Source organism: Crocodylus siamensis, chromosome 4 (assembly GCF_052110815.1).
Source record: "Crocodylus siamensis isolate JL-2025a chromosome 4, ASM5211081v1, whole genome shotgun sequence".
In the NCBI taxonomy this organism is placed as follows: Eukaryota; Metazoa; Chordata; order Crocodylia; family Crocodylidae; genus Crocodylus; species Crocodylus siamensis.
This window is the reverse complement of record NC_143398.1, coordinates 174090317-174110977: the sequence shown is the minus strand read 5'-3', so window position 1 is coordinate 174110977 and position 20661 is coordinate 174090317. Positions and strand designations below refer to the sequence as shown.

The 20661-nt window shown below is 43.8% G+C and overlaps 1 protein-coding gene across 7 annotated transcripts in view; it reads left to right on the top strand.

Moving 5' to 3' along the window:
• FN1 (fibronectin 1) overlaps window positions 1-20661 on the top strand; it is a 78768-nt gene that overhangs the window by 39521 nt on the left and 18586 nt on the right. For 3 of the 7 annotated variants that reach the window (XM_090044944.1, XM_090044943.1, XM_090044941.1), the window contains exons 20-32: window positions 499-765; window positions 2914-3008; window positions 3621-3789; window positions 4315-4401; window positions 5440-5631; window positions 7892-8167; window positions 9233-9415; window positions 13801-13890; window positions 15295-15564; window positions 16387-16503; window positions 17010-17174; window positions 17974-18129; window positions 19872-19985. In XM_090044944.1, coding sequence (XP_089901070.1) covers window positions 499-765; window positions 2914-3008; window positions 3621-3789; window positions 4315-4401; window positions 5440-5631; window positions 7892-8167; window positions 9233-9415; window positions 13801-13890; window positions 15295-15564; window positions 16387-16503; window positions 17010-17174; window positions 17974-18129; window positions 19872-19985 — 2181 coding nt within the window. The remainder of the gene's footprint in view (window positions 1-498; window positions 766-2913; window positions 3009-3620; window positions 3790-4314; window positions 4402-5439; window positions 5632-7891; window positions 8168-9232; window positions 9416-13800; window positions 13891-15294; window positions 15565-16386; window positions 16504-17009; window positions 17175-17973; window positions 18130-19871; window positions 19986-20661) is intronic. The other 4 variants (XM_090044945.1, XM_090044942.1, XM_090044947.1 and 1 more) reach the window with 2 other exon arrangements.

Genomic DNA, 20661 nt, shown 5'->3' with positions numbered 1-20661 from the left:
TCTGGCTGTACAGAGCCTGGCCAGCAGCCAGCCCATGGCTCTGGACAGCCAGGTTCCATTTCTGGTGGTGCGCTTCTGCCATGCTGTTTTTTGCAGCATTTTTTTTAATAGGGGGACATTCCAGTATTAAGTTTTGGCACTGTACTGCAAATCTGCAGTGCAGCGCACAGTTGCACATTTACCAAGTACAGTTTGCAGCCCCACAAACAGGTTTGAGGTGCTGCAGATCACATGCGTTCACTTGTCTGGATGTACCCTAAGTAGCTTGATTAAAGAAATCTGTTAAGTACTCAATCATGAACTCAATAAGAGCTGCTGGGCTCAACAGTTTTAAAAATCAGGCCATTTCATTAAGTGTGTTGATATGGATTTAACAACCTATTTTTAGGACCCAGTTTTTCAAAATCATGACGGGTGTATTTTGAAATTAGCAGCAGCAGCAGCAGGGTGTTGTTATCTCATCAGAAATACTAACATTCGTTTTGCTTTCCTTTTTAGAACTCGATGCCCCCACCAACCTGAGGTTTGTCAATACTACTGAATCTTCAGTGTTGGTGACCTGGACCTCACCACGTGCTCCAATCTCAGGATACAGACTGACTGTAGGTCCCACGAGAGGAGGCCAGCCAAGGAACTATAATGTGGGACCATCTGTCATTAAATACCTATTAAAGAACCTGAAGCCTGGGACTGAATATACTGTATACCTTGTGGCAGTGAAAGACAACCAGCAAAGCACCAGAGAAACTGGGGTCTTCACAACTTGTAAGCACAATGGATTCCTATTCATTGCTTGATAACACTGCTGTCTTCAAAGCTGTAGGGTTTGTGCTGAGAGTTGTTGTTTTAGTTTGCTTTTTTAAAGGGATACTTTGAAATAAAGTTTAGATAGAGCCATTCAAGAAATTGGGTGCTTTCCTATGAGAAATTCTGGCAGAAACAGAAAAGGGTTCATCTTCAAAAATTTTCAACAAAATGTTTTAAAATGCTGAAGAAACAAAAACGTGTTCAATTTTCAACAATAAGATACTAAAAAAAATGTGGGGGAGGGTGGTAAATGTAACACTTTTTCTTGTGGCATCTTTGAATTGTTGGTTGGGTTTTAAAAATTCTAAATGAAAGGTAAAAATGGACATTCTCCACCGGGAAGTGGGAAAAAAGTTATTCACAAGTTTGCAAAAAAAAATCAAAAGGTAGTATTTATGCAGTTGGAGTGTATCATTTCATAAAGATTGGATACTTTTTATAGTTACAGACACAAGTATGATATATTATTATATTGACCTCTGTCCCTTTTATTTCTGCTGTTTGATATGAAAAAATATATAAAGAGGCTTTCCCCAAAGCAATATAGGCATAATATGCATTCCTTAAAAACCTAACATACTTTTAGAAAGAATAAAATATGAATACAAATAATAAGATTCACTATTTAAATTATGGTGAAGTTGCTACATAAACCAACAAAACTCAGGGGGAAAAAACCCTCATTGGTCAGGCTGAGAGCCACATCCTCTGTTCAAAGGAGCACAAGTTGTTCTTTGAAAACAAATACAAAGTTAAAAGAAAGGGTCTACATTTATCTTTGGAGAAACACTATTAGCTTAAGCGACCTTACAGCAAAGATGTAATTGCTCCACAGACTCTCTGTTAAGTGGAATCCATTTCCTCCTTATGACACAGCATGGCCTTTTATATCCAGCTGAGTAGAAGGGTCCAATCTGGGTCACATATATGGACCAGTGGGCCATGCATTGCTTTTATTTACACTGGTGTCAATTCAAAGTAAATCTGATGATTTCTTTAGAGGTATTCTGGGCTGACGCTGCTCTAATCAAGAGCTTTGGTTTCTTTGTGACACTCCTACCAGCTGGCATCTGTTCGGGATCATCACAGAGCTTGATAAAGCTCCTCAAACTTGGTTTGAATTACCTTTTTCCATATTGGGTTGAAGATGCTGCTGAGGGCAAGAGACAAGGGAACGTCTTTGGGTTTGAGCAGGGGAGATGAATGGAGGGAACTACAGTCATAACTACTGGCCTGGAACATTGTAGATAAAGGGCCCAAATGGAAGAAGCTGCCTGTTGGGCCAGTAAATATATTTACCCTCCCCAGGAGAGCATTCTTTCCCAAACATATGGCTGGGAAAAGAGACTCCATGAGGCCCTGTGCCCAACTGGTATCTTTTTTTAAACCCTAATATTTTGATTTCTCTGCACAGCACCACCAAAAACAATTGAGCTTTTGGACAAATTGGTTGTCAAATTCATTGTTGCCAGCTCTCAGCATTTAAAAATCATTGCTCGTGCCCTCAAAGTATGTGATTTTAAAATATACATTAGTTTCTTTATATTTGCCTTTTGAGATGGGAACCCTTAGGACTCATGTGCTTAAACTTTCTGTGCAACTCCAAGGGCTAGAAACTTACTTTCAAAAGTGAAATCTGAAATCCTTGTGTAATTATAATAGGGTACCAGCGACTTGGAGTTAAATCACAAGAGTAGGCAACATTTCGAATTTACTTTTTGGAAAAATAGTATATTTTTTAATTGATCTAGGTATAGACAGGGGGAAAAAAAAGCCCAGGCTTCTAAGTCTGACCACAGGATGTACTTGCAGACAAATTTTGAACTTTAAAAGAAAGATTTTAATGCAAAACAAATATTGACAGCCTCCCCCAAAAATGTATACTTCACAAATGAAACAATATTACAGTTCTGTGATTTTTAATTTTGTAGAGAACAAACACAAGGCCAAAATAAGATCATGAAAGTTGCATTGTAAGGCATTAGTGTTTGTACCATTATCTTCTACTGAGCAGCTGTAGAATGAGAAGTGTGTTAATACAGGTTTCTGTGACTGTCTGTCTGAGTATTGCTAAATATGAACTCCTTTTATTAATTCATTTCACAGTGCAGCCAGTGGATTCAATCCCTCCCTATCACACAGAAGTGACAGAAACATCCATTGTGGTTACCTGGACACCTGCACCAAGAATTGGTTTCAAGGTAAGAAAGTTAAAGTCTTTGGCTCTTCCCCTCCCCTCCCCCATTGCTTAATTATAGTAGCTGTCACCCAAATAGGATCAATTAAGAAGTAATGGTCATGAGCTATGTTGAAGTTAATAGCCTGGGAGAAGATGTAGTTGCAGATATGATAGCATTGAGTACAACAGTTATAAGTGCCTTGTGTTCCTTGCTTGGAGTGACTATTCAGAGATTAAAATATTTATCCAAGTAAGTGATGCCTAAAATGGGCCTGATACAAGGCCTCTTGAATTCAGTGGGAGTATTTCATTTGACTTCTATGGGTGGGAGACAGCCCATTTATGAAGCACCCTGATGATTTATTCTTATCGCCCAGTGAGGTTGCATCAGCACATTTTGGTATGTGGCATCATGTTCCCCTTGGCTTACAGAGGTGTACTCTATTTGTGTCCTTTGTGTAGGAGATGGAATTGAACATAAGCTAGCTTCCCCACAACTACTTTGTTAATGATTAGTATGAAATATGCAGACCCATGCTAGGGTCACTGGGGAAGAGGTTTATAGCATGCTTGTAAGGACGTAGCTTGTTAGTATGCAAGACTAAGACACGACTTTTCAAACACGACTTGGCAGCTGGGTGTGCGACCAAGTCAAGGTGGAGAAGCCCCACGGGAGGTGATTTCTGAATCTGGTAGCATTGTCATATCTGGCTTGACTCCTGGAGTAGAATACATCTACAGCATTTCGGTCCTGATGGACGGCGAGGAGAGAGAGAATCCAATTATCAAGAGTGTAGTTACACGTAAGACACCTCTGATTTTTCCCTTGATTACCTTCCATATTTGTACTCTTCCTTGATTTCATCCCTAATTTATCCAGGGATAAAGTACTGGGATAAAGACTGGGACTAGGGACATCTGGATTCTAGTGTCATGTCACCTGCATCACTGACTTGCAGTATTACCTCTGCTACCGCAGGCATGTCTCTGTTCCTCAATTCCTCCTTGTAGTTAATGAGACAAATGGCACTGACTGCTTATAAAGAACACTGAAATGTATGTGCCTGATCCAGTTCCAGTTGGCATGAATGGAAAGACTTCAAATGTGGTATTTGTCTCCCTGTGTCCTCTCCTTTGTCTCCCTCAGTCTCATTTATTTTCCCTTTGATACATGTATGCCATTTTAGTTTAATACATGGGGAGAGCAAAGAACAGTTCTGAAATAATCAATTTTTTTAGTTAATCACAACAAGGAAGTAGGGTTTCTTCATTAAAGGAAATAATGATTCTTTGAATTATCTACTAATCATTTATTTGGTTTCTTGTAGCATTGTCCCCACCAACTACCCTTCATTTGGAGCCTAATCCAGACACAGGAGTCCTGACTGTATCCTGGGATAGAAGTACCACTCCAGGTAATTGCATATAGGCACAAATTGCTTTTCATCCAATCAGCCTAAGTCAAGTGTAATTACACTGACTTGCATTACATTCCTGTTACAAGCAGCTCCTACTTTATTAACTGGTCACCAAATAAACATTTTGTTGCCATTTAACTTTGAAATACAATGAGGTATAGTACAAATATTCCACCTCCACATCTGCCTTACATTCCATGTGAAATTATTTTTCAAAATATAATGGAAATGGTTTTAAGCTGATGCAGGAGTTTGAAGAAACTGTTCAGATATTCCCCCCAGTTATAAAACAGGCTAAGGAAAGAGAGGATTTATGGCAGTAAAAACTGGGTGTATGCAATGGAAAGCATGCATGGGATTTCCAGAGCACTCACTTTCTCCCATTGAAGCCAATGGGACAATTCTCACTGACTTCTACAAGAACAATTAAGTCAACACTGAGCACTTTAGAAAATCCAATCCCGGGTCTATAAATGTGGCCTTTTTTATGTTACTAGAAATTTGTCTTGAACTCCTAAGAGTGCATAGTTAAAGTGCTGGAATGAGTGATCATATCAGATACAAGTCAAGTGTCACCTGACTCTAGTGGCCCTTGACCTAGCACGGTTAAGGCATGTCAGCTTCCATAGCCACCATCACACAAGTGAATTATGTTATTAGCATCCTTTCTGCCTTTGATCACATGGCAAATGATCAGATATATACTTATAAGTAGCTCCACTTTGGCAGGAGTCCAGAGCAAAGGTCAAACTTAGACATTTGGTGCCACAGCAAGATGCCCTGACCTCTCTGCCACTGGATCCCCCTGAATAAGCATGGATTTCCCATTAATACCTATGGGAACTGCTCAGCTAAGTCTCCACTGGGCAGCTCTTTGGAAACTTTTCTTTGTGTTAACTCCAAATGAATGTGTACTTGCCTGCCAGGATCAGGAGTTTGGGTATGATCAGGAGGGTAAGATACAAGTAATTATATATGCCTGATTTGCATAAATATAGCATGAACTGATTTCTTTTTGTGCTTTATGTATTTAAGGTATTTCTGGGTACAGAATTACCACTGTTCCTACCAGTGGACAGCAAACTTACACCCTGGAAGAAATGGTCAGTGCAGAACAGACTTACTGCACCTTTGAAAATTTGAGCCCTGGAGTGGAATACAATGTCAGTGTGTATACAGTCAAGGGCAACCAGGAAAGCATCCCCATCTCCAAAACCATCACACAAGGTAAAAAAAGGACAAGGAGTGGCATCAGCCATTACAGCAGTAGGCTGACCCTACAGCCTAGCATGCAGAACACACATTGACTTTGCTGGAGGAGGATTGCAGCTTTAGATATTCATTTTACACATAGGGCAGGTGACAGAGGGCGCAAATTAAATCCCTTTACTCCTCTGTATGAGCCACTTTCATTGCCATCTGTAGATGGAATGGGAAGGGAAGTTAGCTCAGTGGGACTACTATATACCCTTTCACCAAGTGGGTTAGAACGACTGCTGCACAATACTCTAATCAGCAGAGCTGCACTGGTTGAGATGAGAAAGGAAGGAAGTAATGCACTACTGAAAGGATCTAAGAGGAGGTTATTTCTTCCCTGGAATAACTGAAATAACAAGGCAGGTAAATGTAGCTTATTTCTCTATACTACTCTTCATTGCCTGCAAGGATGTCACATTGGAACTTTCCTTTTGTAATTGGAGTGACATAGTGGTAAAATTAACATTCAACTCTCTGGAGAATTTGGTTTCATTTTGCTTTGACAAGGGCTTTGTTTGTTTTGTCTCTGCAATGTCCTGAAACGATGCCAGCTATTATGTATGGCAAATGCTTGGCTCTTAACACTGCTTTAAAATTTCTATGCTTCACTGGGACGCCATATGCTCTCAGGGGTAACCAAGGCGGCAGTACTGTAATAATTAAAGCAATAATAGCTTTAACCCTGTGCCATCCTCTACTGGAAGATGTACTAAAATGTCATCCTTTGTGTCTTTTATTGCTCTTTCAAGGTGATATGGAAAATATATTTCATGTGGATAAATAGATATTTTACAGAAAATGAGCATTTTGTTGCACTTAGTCTGTAAAATGATAGTTTTTCAAAGTTAAGCAATATTGCAATGTTCTGTTATCAAATACAACATCCTTTTGCACCATTTCTATCCCATATTTTCTTTTCCACCTAATGACTCTAATAAGCCACAGGTCTTTTACTAGGGTCAGATCCTGAGATGGGGAGAGCACCTATGATTCCCATTGACTCAGGGCTTGCACTCTTAAATTTATGGAGCCAAACTCTCTGCTGGATTAAAGTAGCATAGTTGTATTGACTTTGGAGTCAAAATGTCACTTTATATCAATAGAAGTTTGGGACCCATAAGATTAAAGACAAAGCCAATTTCCCAATTTCTGTTGAGTCTAATCCTTAGAAAAAAGCGGCTTTGCTAAAGTTGTGATGTTTATAGGAATAAGTCTCACACCTGCCTTAGCCATGCAAAAACACTGGATACATTTTGAAGGATATTTAAAATGAATCCTAATTTAGTGGCTTGGTTTGGGGAGATTAAAATGGTTTAATTAAGAAACTAAGTCAATTTCTGTCAGTCACATGACACTGTTTTTGCATGAAACTTTGTAAGGTTTGAATAAACTACCTAGGTTCTAAACTTTTACATTCAAGTAGATCTAAAGTGTCTGGATTAACGTTCTGAGCATGATGATGCTGTGAGTTTCATATGGAATATCTGTAACCTAGAAAGGCCCATTTTCAACCACTTAGTTTTTTCCAAGTAAAACATTTTCTTGCTTCCAAGTGTGGGATTTTTTTAGCATGTGTGCTGCAGCTGTAACAATGGAACTTTAGGAATACTGGGCCACATCTCAGCTGGGAAACTGTTGTAGCTTAATTGGTTAATAAATTGGTTAATAAAGATATACCAATTAACAGCAGCTAACTTCATTTGGAGCTAGAGAGGTTTTCATCAGCTGAAAATTGGGCCTGCTGATTATTTCTACATTCCAAATGGATAGATAATGTTATGAACTGAACAATTCATTTTGGAGGGGCAATTAAAATATTTCAGTTTCTTTCATACACATATATAAGCTGGCAGAAGAAGGGGTTTTTTTAATTGCTGAAATTGGGTAGGTCTTAAAGATAGTCATAAAACAAAACAAATGAACAAAAATCATAGGGCCCAGTTGTGCCATCCCTTTACCTGCTTAGGCACTTTTGTAAATCCAAGTAAGGCTGAGATTTTCTTTGGGAGTTACCCTTGTAAAACTGGTCATACATGAGTTGTGCAGTGCTATTGAATATAAGAAAGATTAGCACAACTGGGCCCTCAAGAGAAAAATGCCACATCACCCTAATTGCTTTAACATTTCAGTGTTAATACGTGTAATCTGATGAACACTGCTTTATTTTTTTCCCTCCTCTTTTCTTTTGCCTCAATGTGTCTTTGCCTTTCTCTTTTGCTCTTTTAATCAGTAGAAGTGCCCCAGCTCACTGACCTAAGCTTTGTTGATATAACTGATACGAGCATCGGCCTGAGGTGGACCCCGCTAAACTCCTCCACCATTATTGGTTACCGCATCACAGTAGTTGCAGGAGGAGAAAGTGTCCCTATTTTTGAAGATTTTGTGGACTCCTCAATAGGATACTACACAGTCACAGGCCTGGAGCCGGGCATTGATTACGACATCAGTGTAATCACCCTTATTAATGGTGGAGAGAGCGCCCCTACCACTCTGACACAGCAAACGGGTGAATTTTGAAGTCTTCTGTGTTTGCAACATGGACAGTGTTTCATGCTGTCACTAGCTGCTGGGACAACTGGGGCTTTCTCCAGGAAGAATCGAGCCACTCACTGTAACGGGACAGGGTAGATGAGGCCTAGCTTCTGTTTTAAATATAAGGGTTGATATGCAGTTTGCACTTTTTGATTCTGTCCATGGATTTCATTCCAACATAGCAGAATAACTGTCAAGTTGAGAGTTTTACTCATGTTAACTGCTCAGATTTTCAGGTTGCAGTTGGATTCACTGACAGTGCAAAATCTGAGTTTATGATCTCCAAATATCCTGAGTTGCAATCTGCAAAGTAACATGAGATCCACAAAGAGGATTCATTCAGTAGAAGTGACTTAGTAGAGAGTCCATTGACTTTCTCACTGGGCAGGTTAATTGAGATGTTAATGTTGTATTTCAGTGGTGGCACGACTCTTTCAACAATGTCCTAAAAGGTAAATAAGAAATGTTGGTCCCTGAGCCTGCGCTAGTGACAGGCACGTCACTCTGTCAAGGTCCTTCTCTCTAGTGCATGGGCAGAAGACAAGTCAAAAACTGTTTTTTGCATGGAACCCTGTCATGTTTGCATAAACTGCCTATATTCTGGAACCTCACACACAAGTAGTTGTAGAGTTATAGGAAATTAATAGATATCCCATCTCCTCCCTTGTGCATGCATGTATAACATCTGGACAAGAATTTTTCATCTATTGGCTGCTGTACGGCGACTTAAGCCTCTTCATAGCAGTAATGTGAGATCCAGCTGCAAAGGCCATATTATAGACCTGCTGCCTTGTTTTCAAATTAGCTCTACAGAATGCATTGAAGTATCAATTATTGCTGAGAGGTTAAAGGAGCCTGACAGTAGTAAAACCGTTTTTTAACCGTAGTGGAGCCAAATGTAACTTAGGAGTATGTTTGCATGGGTCAGACACAGTAGCCTCTTTTTGCATGAGATGTTTTCTCTGTAGATTTTCTGAACTTGTGCCTGAGCACACTCTTGCCTCCCAGGGAATGTTAACAAAAAATGCTTTGCCCACAGCTGTTCCTGCTCCAACTGACCTGAGCTTCACCAGCGTGGGTCCCGATGCTATGAGAGTGGCTTGGATTCCTCCAACCTCTGTTGTCCTGAGCAGTTTCCTAGTGCGTTACTCCCCAGTGAAGAATGAGGAAGATATTGCAGAGCTGACCATTTCACCCACTGACAGATCAGTATATTTACAAAGTAAGAGGTTAACTGCAGAGTCCAACCAAATGTAATACACTTTTCTCCAGCAGCAAATCTCGGGCTGAAATCTGTTGATTATTGGTGGTCTTAGGAGCATTTGCTGGTGGTTTGTAGAAAGCTGCTTGAACTCCTTCCCCTGTCCCCCCACCCCCAGCTTGTTTCCAGCTACATGTTTGTTGTCTGTAGCAGGGACATTGTGTAGTCACGAACAGAAGGAATGTGATTACTTGACTGCAAATGAAAAGTGAATTGGGGGTTTGAAGTAACCCCTATTAAGATGTGATCAAGCTTCTGAATAAATTGAGAACTCCAACCCTGTTAAAGATTCCTTATTAGAGATGCACTCCAAAGGAGGAGGCAAAAGCAAGAAATTAATTGGAATAAATATAAGGGGCCATATTCTGATGGAGAATAACTTGATGTGGCTCCATTGCCTTCAGTGGAATAGGACAAATTGACCATAGATTTGATTTGGCTCATTGGTTTGGCTCATTGTTCTAAGCTATAGTCAAAATCCATAAAGGTTTTCTTGATAAGATTCATAGATTCATAGATGCGAGGGTCGGAAGGGACCTCAACAGATCATCGAGTCCGACCCCCTGCATAAGCAGGAAAGAGTGCTGGGCCTACATTACCCCAGCTAGATACACATCCAGCCTTCGCTTGAAGACCCCCAGGGTAGGGGAGAGCACCACCTCCCTTGGGAGCCCGTTCCAGACCTTGGCCACTCGAACTGTGAAGAAGTTCCTCCTAATATCCAATCTAAATCTGCTCTCTTCTAGCTTGTGGCCATTATTTCTTGTAACCCCCGGGGGGGCCTTGGTGAATAAATACTCACCAATTCCCTTCTGTGCCCCCCTGATGAACTTATAGGCAGCCACCAGGTCGCCTCTCAACCTTCTCTTGCGGAGGCTGAAAAGGTCCAGTTTCTCTAGTCTCTCCTCGTAGGGCTTGGCCTGCAGGCCCTTAACCATACGAGTGGCCCTTCTCTGGACCCTCTCCAGATTATCCGCATCCTTCGTGAAGTGCGGCGCCCAGAATTGCACGCAGTACTCCAGCTGCGGTCTGACCAGCGCCCGATAGAGGGGAAGTATCACCTCCTTGGACCTATTTGTCATGCATCTGCTGATGCACGATAAAGTGCCATTGGCTTTTCTGATGGTTTCGTCACACTGCCGACTCATGTTCATCTTGGAGTCCACTAGGACTCCAAGATCCCTTTCCACTTCCATGCCACCCAGCAGGTCATTTCCTAGGCTGTAGGTGTGCTGGACATTTTTCCTCCCTAGATGCAGCACTTTGCATTTCTCCTTGTTGAACTGCATTCTGTTGTTTTCTGCCCACTTGTCTAACCTGTCCAGGTCTGCTTGCAGCTGCTCCCTGCCCTCCGGCGTGTCCACTTCGCCCCATAGCTTAGTGTCATCTGCAAACTTGGACAGAGTACATTTCACTCCCTCATCCAAGTCACTGATGAAGACATTAAAGAGTATCGGTCCATGGACCGAGCCCTGCGGGACCCCACTGCCCACACCCTTCCAGGTCGAAACCGACCCATCCACCACGACTCTCTGGGTGCGACCCTCCAGCCAATTCTCCACCCACCGGACTGTGCAGTCATCCAAGTCACAGCCCCTTAACTTGTTCACCAGTATGGGGTGGGATACCGTATCAAAGGCCTTCCTGAAGTCCAAGTATATGACATCCACCCCTCCTCCTGCGTCGAGGCGTTTTGTAACCTGGTCATAAAAAGAGACTAGATTGGTCAGGCACGATCTGCCTGCCACGAACCCATGCTGGTTTCCCCTCAGCATAACTTGCCCTGCCAGGCTCTCACAAATGTGAGCCTTGATAATTTTTTCAAAGACTTTGCCAAGGATGGAGGTGAGACTAACTGGCCTATAGTTGCCCGGGTCCTCCTTCCTCCCCTTCTTGAAAATGGGAACCACATTGGCCCTTTTCCAGTCCTCTGGGACTTGACCCGTGTGCCACGAGCGTTCAAATATTCCCACCAGTGGCTCTGCAATGATGTTGGCCAGTGCCTTCAGTACCCTCGGATGGAGTTCATTCGGTCCTGCCGACTTAAAGGCATCCAGTTCTTCCAAGTGACCCTGCACCACCTCAGGGTCCACACATGGAAGTCTGGTGCCTTGCTGCTGCCTCCCTACACTCCCAGTGAGAGACTTGTCATGCCTCTCGCTTAGGAACACTGAGGCGAAGAACTCGTTGAGGAGTTCAGCCTTGTCCCCTCTGTCCGTCACCAATTGTTTCTGCCCATTTAGCAGAGGTCCTATTCCTCCCTGGGCCTTCCTTTTACTCCCTATATATTTAAAAAACAATTTCTTATTGTCTTTTACTTGGGTTGCCATCCTCAGCTCCATGGTAGCTTTGGCCTGTCTAACTGCCTCCCTACAAGCACGAGCAGAAGAGGTATATTCCTCTTTGGTGATCTCTCCCTGTTTCCACTTTTTATGTGCTCCCCTTTTGGCCCTTAGTCTGCCCTTGATTTCTCTGGTCAGCCAGGGAAGCCTCCTGGCCCCTTTCCGTCTTTTACCTCTTAAGGGGATCGTCTCGCTTTGTGCTCGAAGGATAGTTTCCTTAAGGCACAGCCACCCTTCTTGGGCTCCCATCATTTCAAAACTACTACTCTGTAGTGTGTCCTTCACTAATCGCCTGAGTTCACTGAAATCAGCTTTCCTAAAGTCCAGCACGTTCACCCTACTAGTTACCTTACCCACTCGACGCCTTATGTTGAATTGTATTTTTAGGTGATCACTGTCCCCCAGATGGCTACCGATCTGTAGGTCCCCTACTATGTCATCCCCCGTTGCCAATACCAGATCCAGTAAGGCATTCCCCCTAGTGGGACCATGTACCTCCTGCGTCAGGTGGAGGTCCTGTACACAGGTTAGAAACCTGCGTGAGCGGTGGGACTTTGCTGTCTGTGTCTCCCAACAGTTGTCCGGGAAGTTTAGGTCCCCCATGACCACCGCCTCTTTAGCTTTTATGGTCTCTGAGAGTTGCCTCAGGAGCCCCAGATCTATTTCTTCCCCTTGATGTGGGGGTCTGTAGCAGACCCCTACCACCAAATCCTTTTCTCCATGCCCCCCATTTAGCCTAACCCACAGTCCTTCTACTTCCTCATCCTTTGATTCTGTCTTGATGAGGGTTGATGTATATTGCTCCTTAACATAGAGCGCAACCCCTCCCCCCTTTTTCCCCGCCCTGTCCTTTCTGTACAATCTATAGCCCTCGATATGTACCGCCCAGTCATGGGATGAATCCCACCAGTTTTCCGTCAGCCCCACTAAGTCATAGGCGTTTAGTGCAACCAGGAGCGCTAGTTTATCCTGCTTGTTCCCCATGCTCCTAGCATTAGTATATAGGCACTTGAGCCCTGCGACTGGTGCCTTTGCTGCCCCCCCACTCCAAGTCCCAAAGGGCTCTTTGTCTCTTACCTTCTCGTTCCTTACCTGTGCCGTATTGCTGTCCACCCCCTGTCTTTCATGTTCCCAAAGCTCTCTTTCTTCAGGCTGGGCTGTCCTTGTTGGTGCCACCTGGTTTGGTGGTCCACAGCTTCCCCCGCCCTCATCTTCCCCTCCCCCCAACGAGCCTAGTTTAAAGCCCGCTGGAGGAGATCCTCCAACCTGTAAGAAAACACACGCTTACCTTTGGGGGACAGGTGAAGCCCATCCCAGCTGAGCATAGTCAAGGACTATGATGCACTCTGCTGTGGGGCAATCGATCTGGATTTTCAGTTAGGTTAGGTATTAAAAGTCAGTACATATTATTTGCCAAAGGTCAGTGATTGGCAGGGCGTGGGTCTTTGCTTCATTAACTCTAGTTTTCTGAAAAAGAAATAACTGCACCATTTGAAATTTTAACCCTGTAATTGATTTGCTCCTCTTGATACCAAAAAAATACTTTATTCCTTCCCTACCCTAGAAACAACGTAAGTGGGTTGTGTGCTTTCTAAATATAAAAAGCCAAATTCTTATCTGATGTAAATCAAAATATCTTCACTGAAAATCAGTGGAGCAATACCAGTTTACATCAGTCGGTGACCTAGCTTAACGTATAACTATATTTGCAGAGTTGTGTGGCAAACTAATCAGTTCTGGGCAACCCTTCAAAACAATGCCCTTGGGGAGGGAGGACCCACTACTGATGCTTTTTACAGATTAAGGATTCCAGTGAGCCAAAAAAGCCATTCCTGAAAATGCTGAAGCTTCCCCTGGGTTCAAATTTCTAACTATGGATGAGCCTCTGTTTTTGGATAGAGCTACTTGATAAGCAAAGATCAGTCATTCCATCTAAGAAGCTGCAGCTGCAGCTGAGAGTCTAGTAACTGTGAGTTTCTAAATTGCCATGTTTCAATCCTTCAGATCTCCTGCCTGGCACTGAATATCTGGTGAAAGTCTATAGCATCTCTGAGCAACATGAAAGTGTCCCTTTGACTGGTGTGGAGAAAACAGGTAAGTGTGAAAGCCTGGAACACTTCAGCCAACTGCTGTTCCCTTCCATTTACCACCTGTTAATGTGATAATTTGGGATTTATTTAATGAAACCATTCAAATTATCATTGTTTTACAAGTATTGTCATGCTGTTGGAGAGAGGGAGTTCCCAAAAGCATTTAGCTAAGGCTGCAGGCCCTTAGTTCAGAAAATATTAGGTATTCTCAATTCCCATTGTGGTTAAAGGGCCAGATTTTTAGTGGTTTCAGAGCAGGGGCGGGCAGTTATTTTGGGCAGAGGGCTGCCAGTTTTCGTAAGTTGTTGAGGGCCACATGGGTAACCCCACCCCCTGACAGGTGCCCTGCCCCCTGGTCAGCATCTGGGGGCCAATGTCTCAGGGCCAGCACTGGTGGGCCCCAGAGCGAGGCCCAGGCTGGCAGGGGTCTGTGGAGTCGGGCTGGGCTGCACCAGCAGAAAGAGGGGTGAACTGGCCTGGCTCCATAGAGCCCCTGCTGGCCAGGACCCTGTACTGCTGTAGCCCTGCCCTGGGCCCTGCCAGCACTGGCCCCGAGACACGGGTGTGGGCCCTCTGCACCTGCTCACTCCCAGTGCCCCCCAGCCCTGCGGTACAGGCAGGGGGCAGCATGCCCCCCAGCCCTGTGGTACAGGGAGGGCAGTGTGCAGCCCCACCGCCCTACTTCACAGCAGGGAAGGAACTGGCAAAGAGCATGGGGAAAAGTGGTCCCTCACCTGCCCCATGCCCGGTGCTTCCAGCTGCAGCCACTCGCAGCCCACGTGGGGCTGTCGTGAGCAGGCACAGGCAGCCCCATGTGGGCTGTGAGTGGCTGCAGTGTGGGGTGCTGGCCACGGGGTGGATGAGAGGCCACTTTTCCCCCACACTCAGCACCAGCTTGTAACCCACCCCCGCTGCCAGCCTGGGCCCTGCACTGGCTCCAGGCTTGCCTGTCAGGGCTGCGCCTCAGAGCCAGTAGCTGTGGCCCCACTGCTTGCCGTGCTGGGCAGTGTTTGCCACTGCCGCCTATGGGCTGCTCAGCATGTGAGTACCAGGTAGGCAGCAGTAGCAAACACTGCCTGGTACAGCAAGCGAGGCAGCCCTAGCTACTGCTGCCATTTAAAACTGCCAACTATCTTAAGTTCAGAGGATTGCAAATGTGGACTGAAGCAGTGATAGATTCCACTTTCTACAATTATATTCCTGTGGTTTTTTACACTTCTGTATGATCAGGGAGTGTTACATATTTATGCTTCCAGTGCTGAATGGCATTATGGCTTGAGTTAAGTGCTATTACAGTGCTGGCCAGGATTACAAAATTACTTTGGTAGGCAGGCAAGGCATTCTCTTTCCTTCAAACATGTTGTTCTAATAAGCTAAATCTCCCTTTTCTTTGGGATGGGGAAAACAGGTATTGATTCCCCAACGGGCATTGACTTTTCGGATATAACAGCGAACACTTTCACCGTCCATTGGATTGCTCCTCGTGCTACCATCACTGGCTACAGAGTTCGACACCAGTTGGAGCATGGTGGTGGTAGACCCAAGGAAGACCGTATTCCACCTTCTCGGAATTCCATCACACTCACTAACCTGGTTCCCGGATCCGAATATGTGGTCAGCATTATTGCTTTCAATGGCAGAGAAGAGAGCTTGCCCTTGGTTGGCCAGCAATCTACAGGTAAGCTTGGAATGAAGTTGGATAAAATGTAGAGTGAATCTCTCTCTCAGCTGACTATGTTGTTCCTATTAAAACATGTCCTTCTAGCTGGCTGGCAAATCACTGAGTGACCAACAGTAAAACGGAAGGTTTGCTAGAAAAGAAAAGCAATGCTAAGCATGAGAAAGGACTTGATGCTGAGCCTACTGAGATCAGTGAGGGGACTCCTACTGATTTTGTGGGCTTTGGATCACAACTGAAGTGTAAGACATTTGTCTTCTTGGGAGGCAAGGTATTTTATCTTGCAAAGACATTTCTAAGGAGGCAAAATGTTAATTAGAGTGAATGTGATTAATGTCCATATTTCTTTTGTTGTAAATGAAATTAAAGCTTACCTTTGATATGGTGCCCAGAAGAGTAAAGGACGGTCACCTCCCCACCCCCCCGGGTAACTTCCATTACAACTCCAGGACTGGTAGAGTCAGAAGGATATTGGAGCCTCGCTCCTTAACCTTATTATGAGATTTTCAAAATCCTCCCCTAGTTGAAATTATCCTTCAGAAACGAGCTTTCTTAGTACCTTTGCACTCATCTAGATATTCTCACAGGAGGGTAAACATTTAGAGCTCAATCCAATCAATGTTGAAGTCGAAATAAGTTTTTTCCCTTTGGGGTCAATAGGCTTTGGTTTCTGGCTCTTTGCCCTTTGACTTCATGCCAGCTGTGGGCTTTGAAAGGATCTGTTAGTATCAACAGTCTACACGGTGGTAGGTGGAATGTGTAGCCAGCTGGTCTTAAATATTTTTTAAACTTCCTTACTAAACTGTTTAACCTCTTTTCCAGTGTCTGATGTTCCACAGGACTTGAAAATTACTCCCACCAGCCCCACAAGCCTAAGGATTTCTTGGGATGCTCCAGCAGTGACAGTGAGATACTATAGGATCACCTATGGTGAAACAGGTTAGAGTGCCCTAATATTACCAGTCATGACTCCTCTTTGATATTGTAGTTTTAAGTATTTTTAAGGCTGCAGCAAAGATTAAGGGCAACTTTGACTGCAATGTGTGATATGATTTTTCTGATTCTATGATATGTTCTCGTGGCTCTGAATTATGAAGTGATGTTTTGCATATATGTTTCAAGAAGACTACCAAATAGGTGGCATACTGTAATGGCATATCTTTTAAAGGATAGTAAATCATTTTCATTTTCCAAAATAAGGATCACTTCTAGACACTCCAGGCAGTGGAAGTTCAGCACAGGTCTCCTTTGCCTCTTGGTTCAAGATAAAAAAAAAAAAGTGTTTACTAATACATCCTGGGTTAACCCAAAGCTCACTTAAATGAAAGGGAGTCTTTCTCTAACTTTTGATTCAGTGGGCTTTGGATCTGCTCTTGCTTTTGTATTTAAAACATGAGTAATATCAACAGGTTTGAGATTTTCTTTTCCTGCTATGCCCTTCTTAGGTGGAAGTAGCCCTGTCCAGGAGTTTACAGTGCCTGGCACCGTATCTGATGCTAACGTTAGTGGCCTTAAGCCTGGAGTAGACTATACCATCACAGTGTATGCAGTAACAGGCCGTGGAGACAGTCCTGCCAGCAGCAAGCCAGTCACTGTTACGTACAAAATAGGTAAGATTTTAATGTAACTCTATTAAAATTCATAATTTTCTTAGTTTCTGTTGGAAATAATGGGCTGAATTAGTAGTCCTTTGGCTTCAGTGAAATTACTTTTCAAATTAATTTAGTCCTATTGTGTGAATAACATGAAGAAGCGGGAAGGAAGCTTTTTGGAAGTGGGGAGCAGGAGGGACATTAAAATAAAATTAAACAAATTCACTGGGGCTGTGGGTCTGTTCCTTGAGAGGAGCCTCCATAATCATGAAATCAGAGTTGCAGGACATGTTCAAGCAAATGTTGTCTTCTTCATTGAGTGCATAACCCTCTGGGCTCTTCTCTAGTCTTTAGACTAGCTGTCTGCATCAGTCTATGGTATGTATCAGAACCACATTATCAAGGTGTTATCTGATCCTAATATGAACTACCCTTGAGAATTCTTAGGGCAGTGGCTGTCTTCTCCTTTCTGCTTTAAAATGTTCTAATGCAACTCCCACCACAGGCAATGGAAAGCCCTTTAATAGACATTTTAAAAGAAGCTCCTACTTAGCTCAGTGGGCAGTCACTGGACTGTGACCAAAGTCCATGATCCCCAGTTAGGGCTTCTGTGTACTTCCAGTGGATAAATCAAAAGATAAGTAAAAAAAAAAATTACATACTGTGTCTTCCTTTAAAAATAATCTCAATCTAGAAAAAGGAAAGAAGAATAAATGTAGGTGGGAGTTAATAGCTGGGCCTATCAACATAGGACATGGTCAGAAAGAGGGACTTTATGCATCACATATACTGACACAATTTATTTTCTGATGTCCAGAGATTAACACACCATCCCAGATGCAAGTGACTGATGTTCAGGATAACAGTATCAGTGTCAGATGGCTGCCTTCATCTTCTCCAGTCACAGGTTATCGAGTGACAACTGTTCCCAAGGATGGCCATGGGCCCACAAAAACTAAAACTGTCCCTGCAGGTAAGATCATGTGACCTGGAAGCAAAGAGTGTGACACTGTAGTACATGTGAAGAGCTAAAACCAACCCTAAGAGTTAGCAGGTTAGTTATACAAACCAAGTCTTGCCCTAACTTGCATCCCCATGCAGTCCCTCTCCCTTCAAGAGCATCTCACAACATGGAAGCCAGTGTAAATTTAGCCCCCAAACTTCATAGTTTCTAGGGTCGGAAGGGACCTGAGCAGATCATCTAGTCCGACCCCCCGCCATGGCAGGAAAGAATACTGGGGTCAAATGACTCCAGCAAGATGTTCATCTAACCTCCTCTTAAACACCCCCAGGGTAGGAGCCTGCACCACTCCTCTTGGAAGCTGGTTCCAGACCCTAGTTGCCCTGACCGTGAAGTAGCGCCTCCTGATATCTAACCTAAACCTACCCTCTGCCAGCTTATGACTGTTATTCCTGGTCACTCCTGGAGGTGCTCGGGGGAACAGTGACTCCCCCAATGCCTTCTGATCCCCCCTGACTAGTTTATAACAGGCCACCAGATCCCCCCTCAGCCTTCTCTTGTGGAGGCTGAACAGGTTCAGGTCCCGTAGCCTCTCCTCGTAGGGCCTGCCCTGTTGCCCCCTGATCATACGAGTGGCCCTCCTCTGGACCCTCTCCATGCTGTCGACATCCCTCTTGAAGTGTGGCACCCAGAACTGGATGCAGTACTCCAGCTGCAGCCTGACCAGTGCCGCATAGAGGGGGAGGATCACCTCTTTGGACCTGCTCGAGATGCATCTGTGGATGCATGACAGGGTGCGGCTGGCCTTCCTAACGGCCAGGTTAACTGCGCTGCCAGGTTAACTAATACTGCCAGGTCTTCCTTTAACTGGTTAAAGTCCAGGAGGCTCGTCTAGGTGCACTGGGGGGCTCCCACCACTGCACTCACCCCGACAAAGGCCCAATCTGTGCATGGGGCTCAGGGCATAAAGTCCAGCGTCATGTTTTAATGGTGCAACAAAGAGAACAACATTGATGCAGACCCCCTCTGAGAGGGTCTCTGTATCTTTAGAAAATTCCTCCCAATTTTATAGAGTCCCCTAAGGATTAACTTGAAAGCATGACGTAGACTCCTCTCTACTGGCTGACAGTGACCAGCCTACAGCCTTTTCTGGAGACTGTCTTGAACATTTCAGTGTGCTTTATACATATACGTTAAGCCTAGCTCACGAGGATATTTGCTGTTGTTATTAGGTTAATGTTCAATCCCATTTCAGAAAATCAAATGTTTCAGTTCTGTCTGTGCAAAGAGCAAGGTCAGGAAGCCAGAGAAGACTGGAAATCTACAGAAAACCCTGTGCCAGCCCTAAAGATTCCTAATCAAACCAAAGAGCTTACTTTGGTCAGCCCCTTCCAGCAAGGGTAGGAGATTCATCATGTAATGGCTAATGATTGCTCTCTATCCTCTCCAGTGGAACTGACATAGGGCAGTGTTAGCTAATCGTAGACACTGGAGTACGGGGTGGAGCACACCGGTTTTACAGTGAAACCTTTTTACAGTGGCTCCTTTTTGCTAACCTTCCCCATAACTTTTGCCAAGACATTCATTGACTCCACAGTCTCTTTCCTGAGAGCAGGAAGAGACAAATTGCATAACCATATTTACCTCCACTCAGCCACAGGTTTCATTCTGGCATCACTCCCCTCTGTAGCACTTGGCAGAAGAGGCACATATTCCTGTTCCAAATTAAACCTGGTGTTATTGTTTAATTGCAGATCAAACCGAAGTTACTGTTGAGGGCCTGCAGCCCACAGTCGAGTATGTGATTAATGTCTATGCTCAGAATCAAAATGGAGAAAGCGAACCTCTGTCTGAGACAACTGTTACCAGTACGTATTTAACTTCACAGCAAGCAAAAAAACAAAACTAAAAAACTCAAAATAACTCTGATGTCTGAATCTATCAAACACTGCTGGAACCCAGGAGACAATGACTAACAGCTGTCTAGACTCCAGAGGAATAAACACGAGTCCTGATCATTGAGAAGTACCGGGCAAAATGCAATTCCCAAAGGCTGCCACAATGCATTTCCCCCAAATGCTGCGCTTTAGTTTCTTCTGCTAAAAATGGCCTAAGCAAATTTTTTTTTCCTTTGCCTTTAGCCAATCTAGGAAAATTGTCCTGCATAGACCTGATTTCTAGAGCTGGATGGCAAAGGTGGTTTTACCCTGTACTATGTAAGGGCTAAATGTTGTTATAGCACACTTTGCTATGCATGGGAGTAAGAAATTAACTTTATACCCTTCTCTGACGTACCCATACCTTGTGACAAGTCATATAAGAATAAATGGGGTGTACACTCAGTCTGTGGGCAAGGAATAGGCTGAGCCTTGACTTCCACTCACTACTCTTCTTTGGGTATAGGGCAGCAGTAAGGTATTCTCTCATTGAGAAAAAGCAGGGGTATTCCAGAGGGGTATCTAATACACAGGCCTACCTAATGTAGTGCAACTTATATACTCTTCCTTGTTCTGGCTTGTGTTTAAAGTGACAGTAAAACAGAGC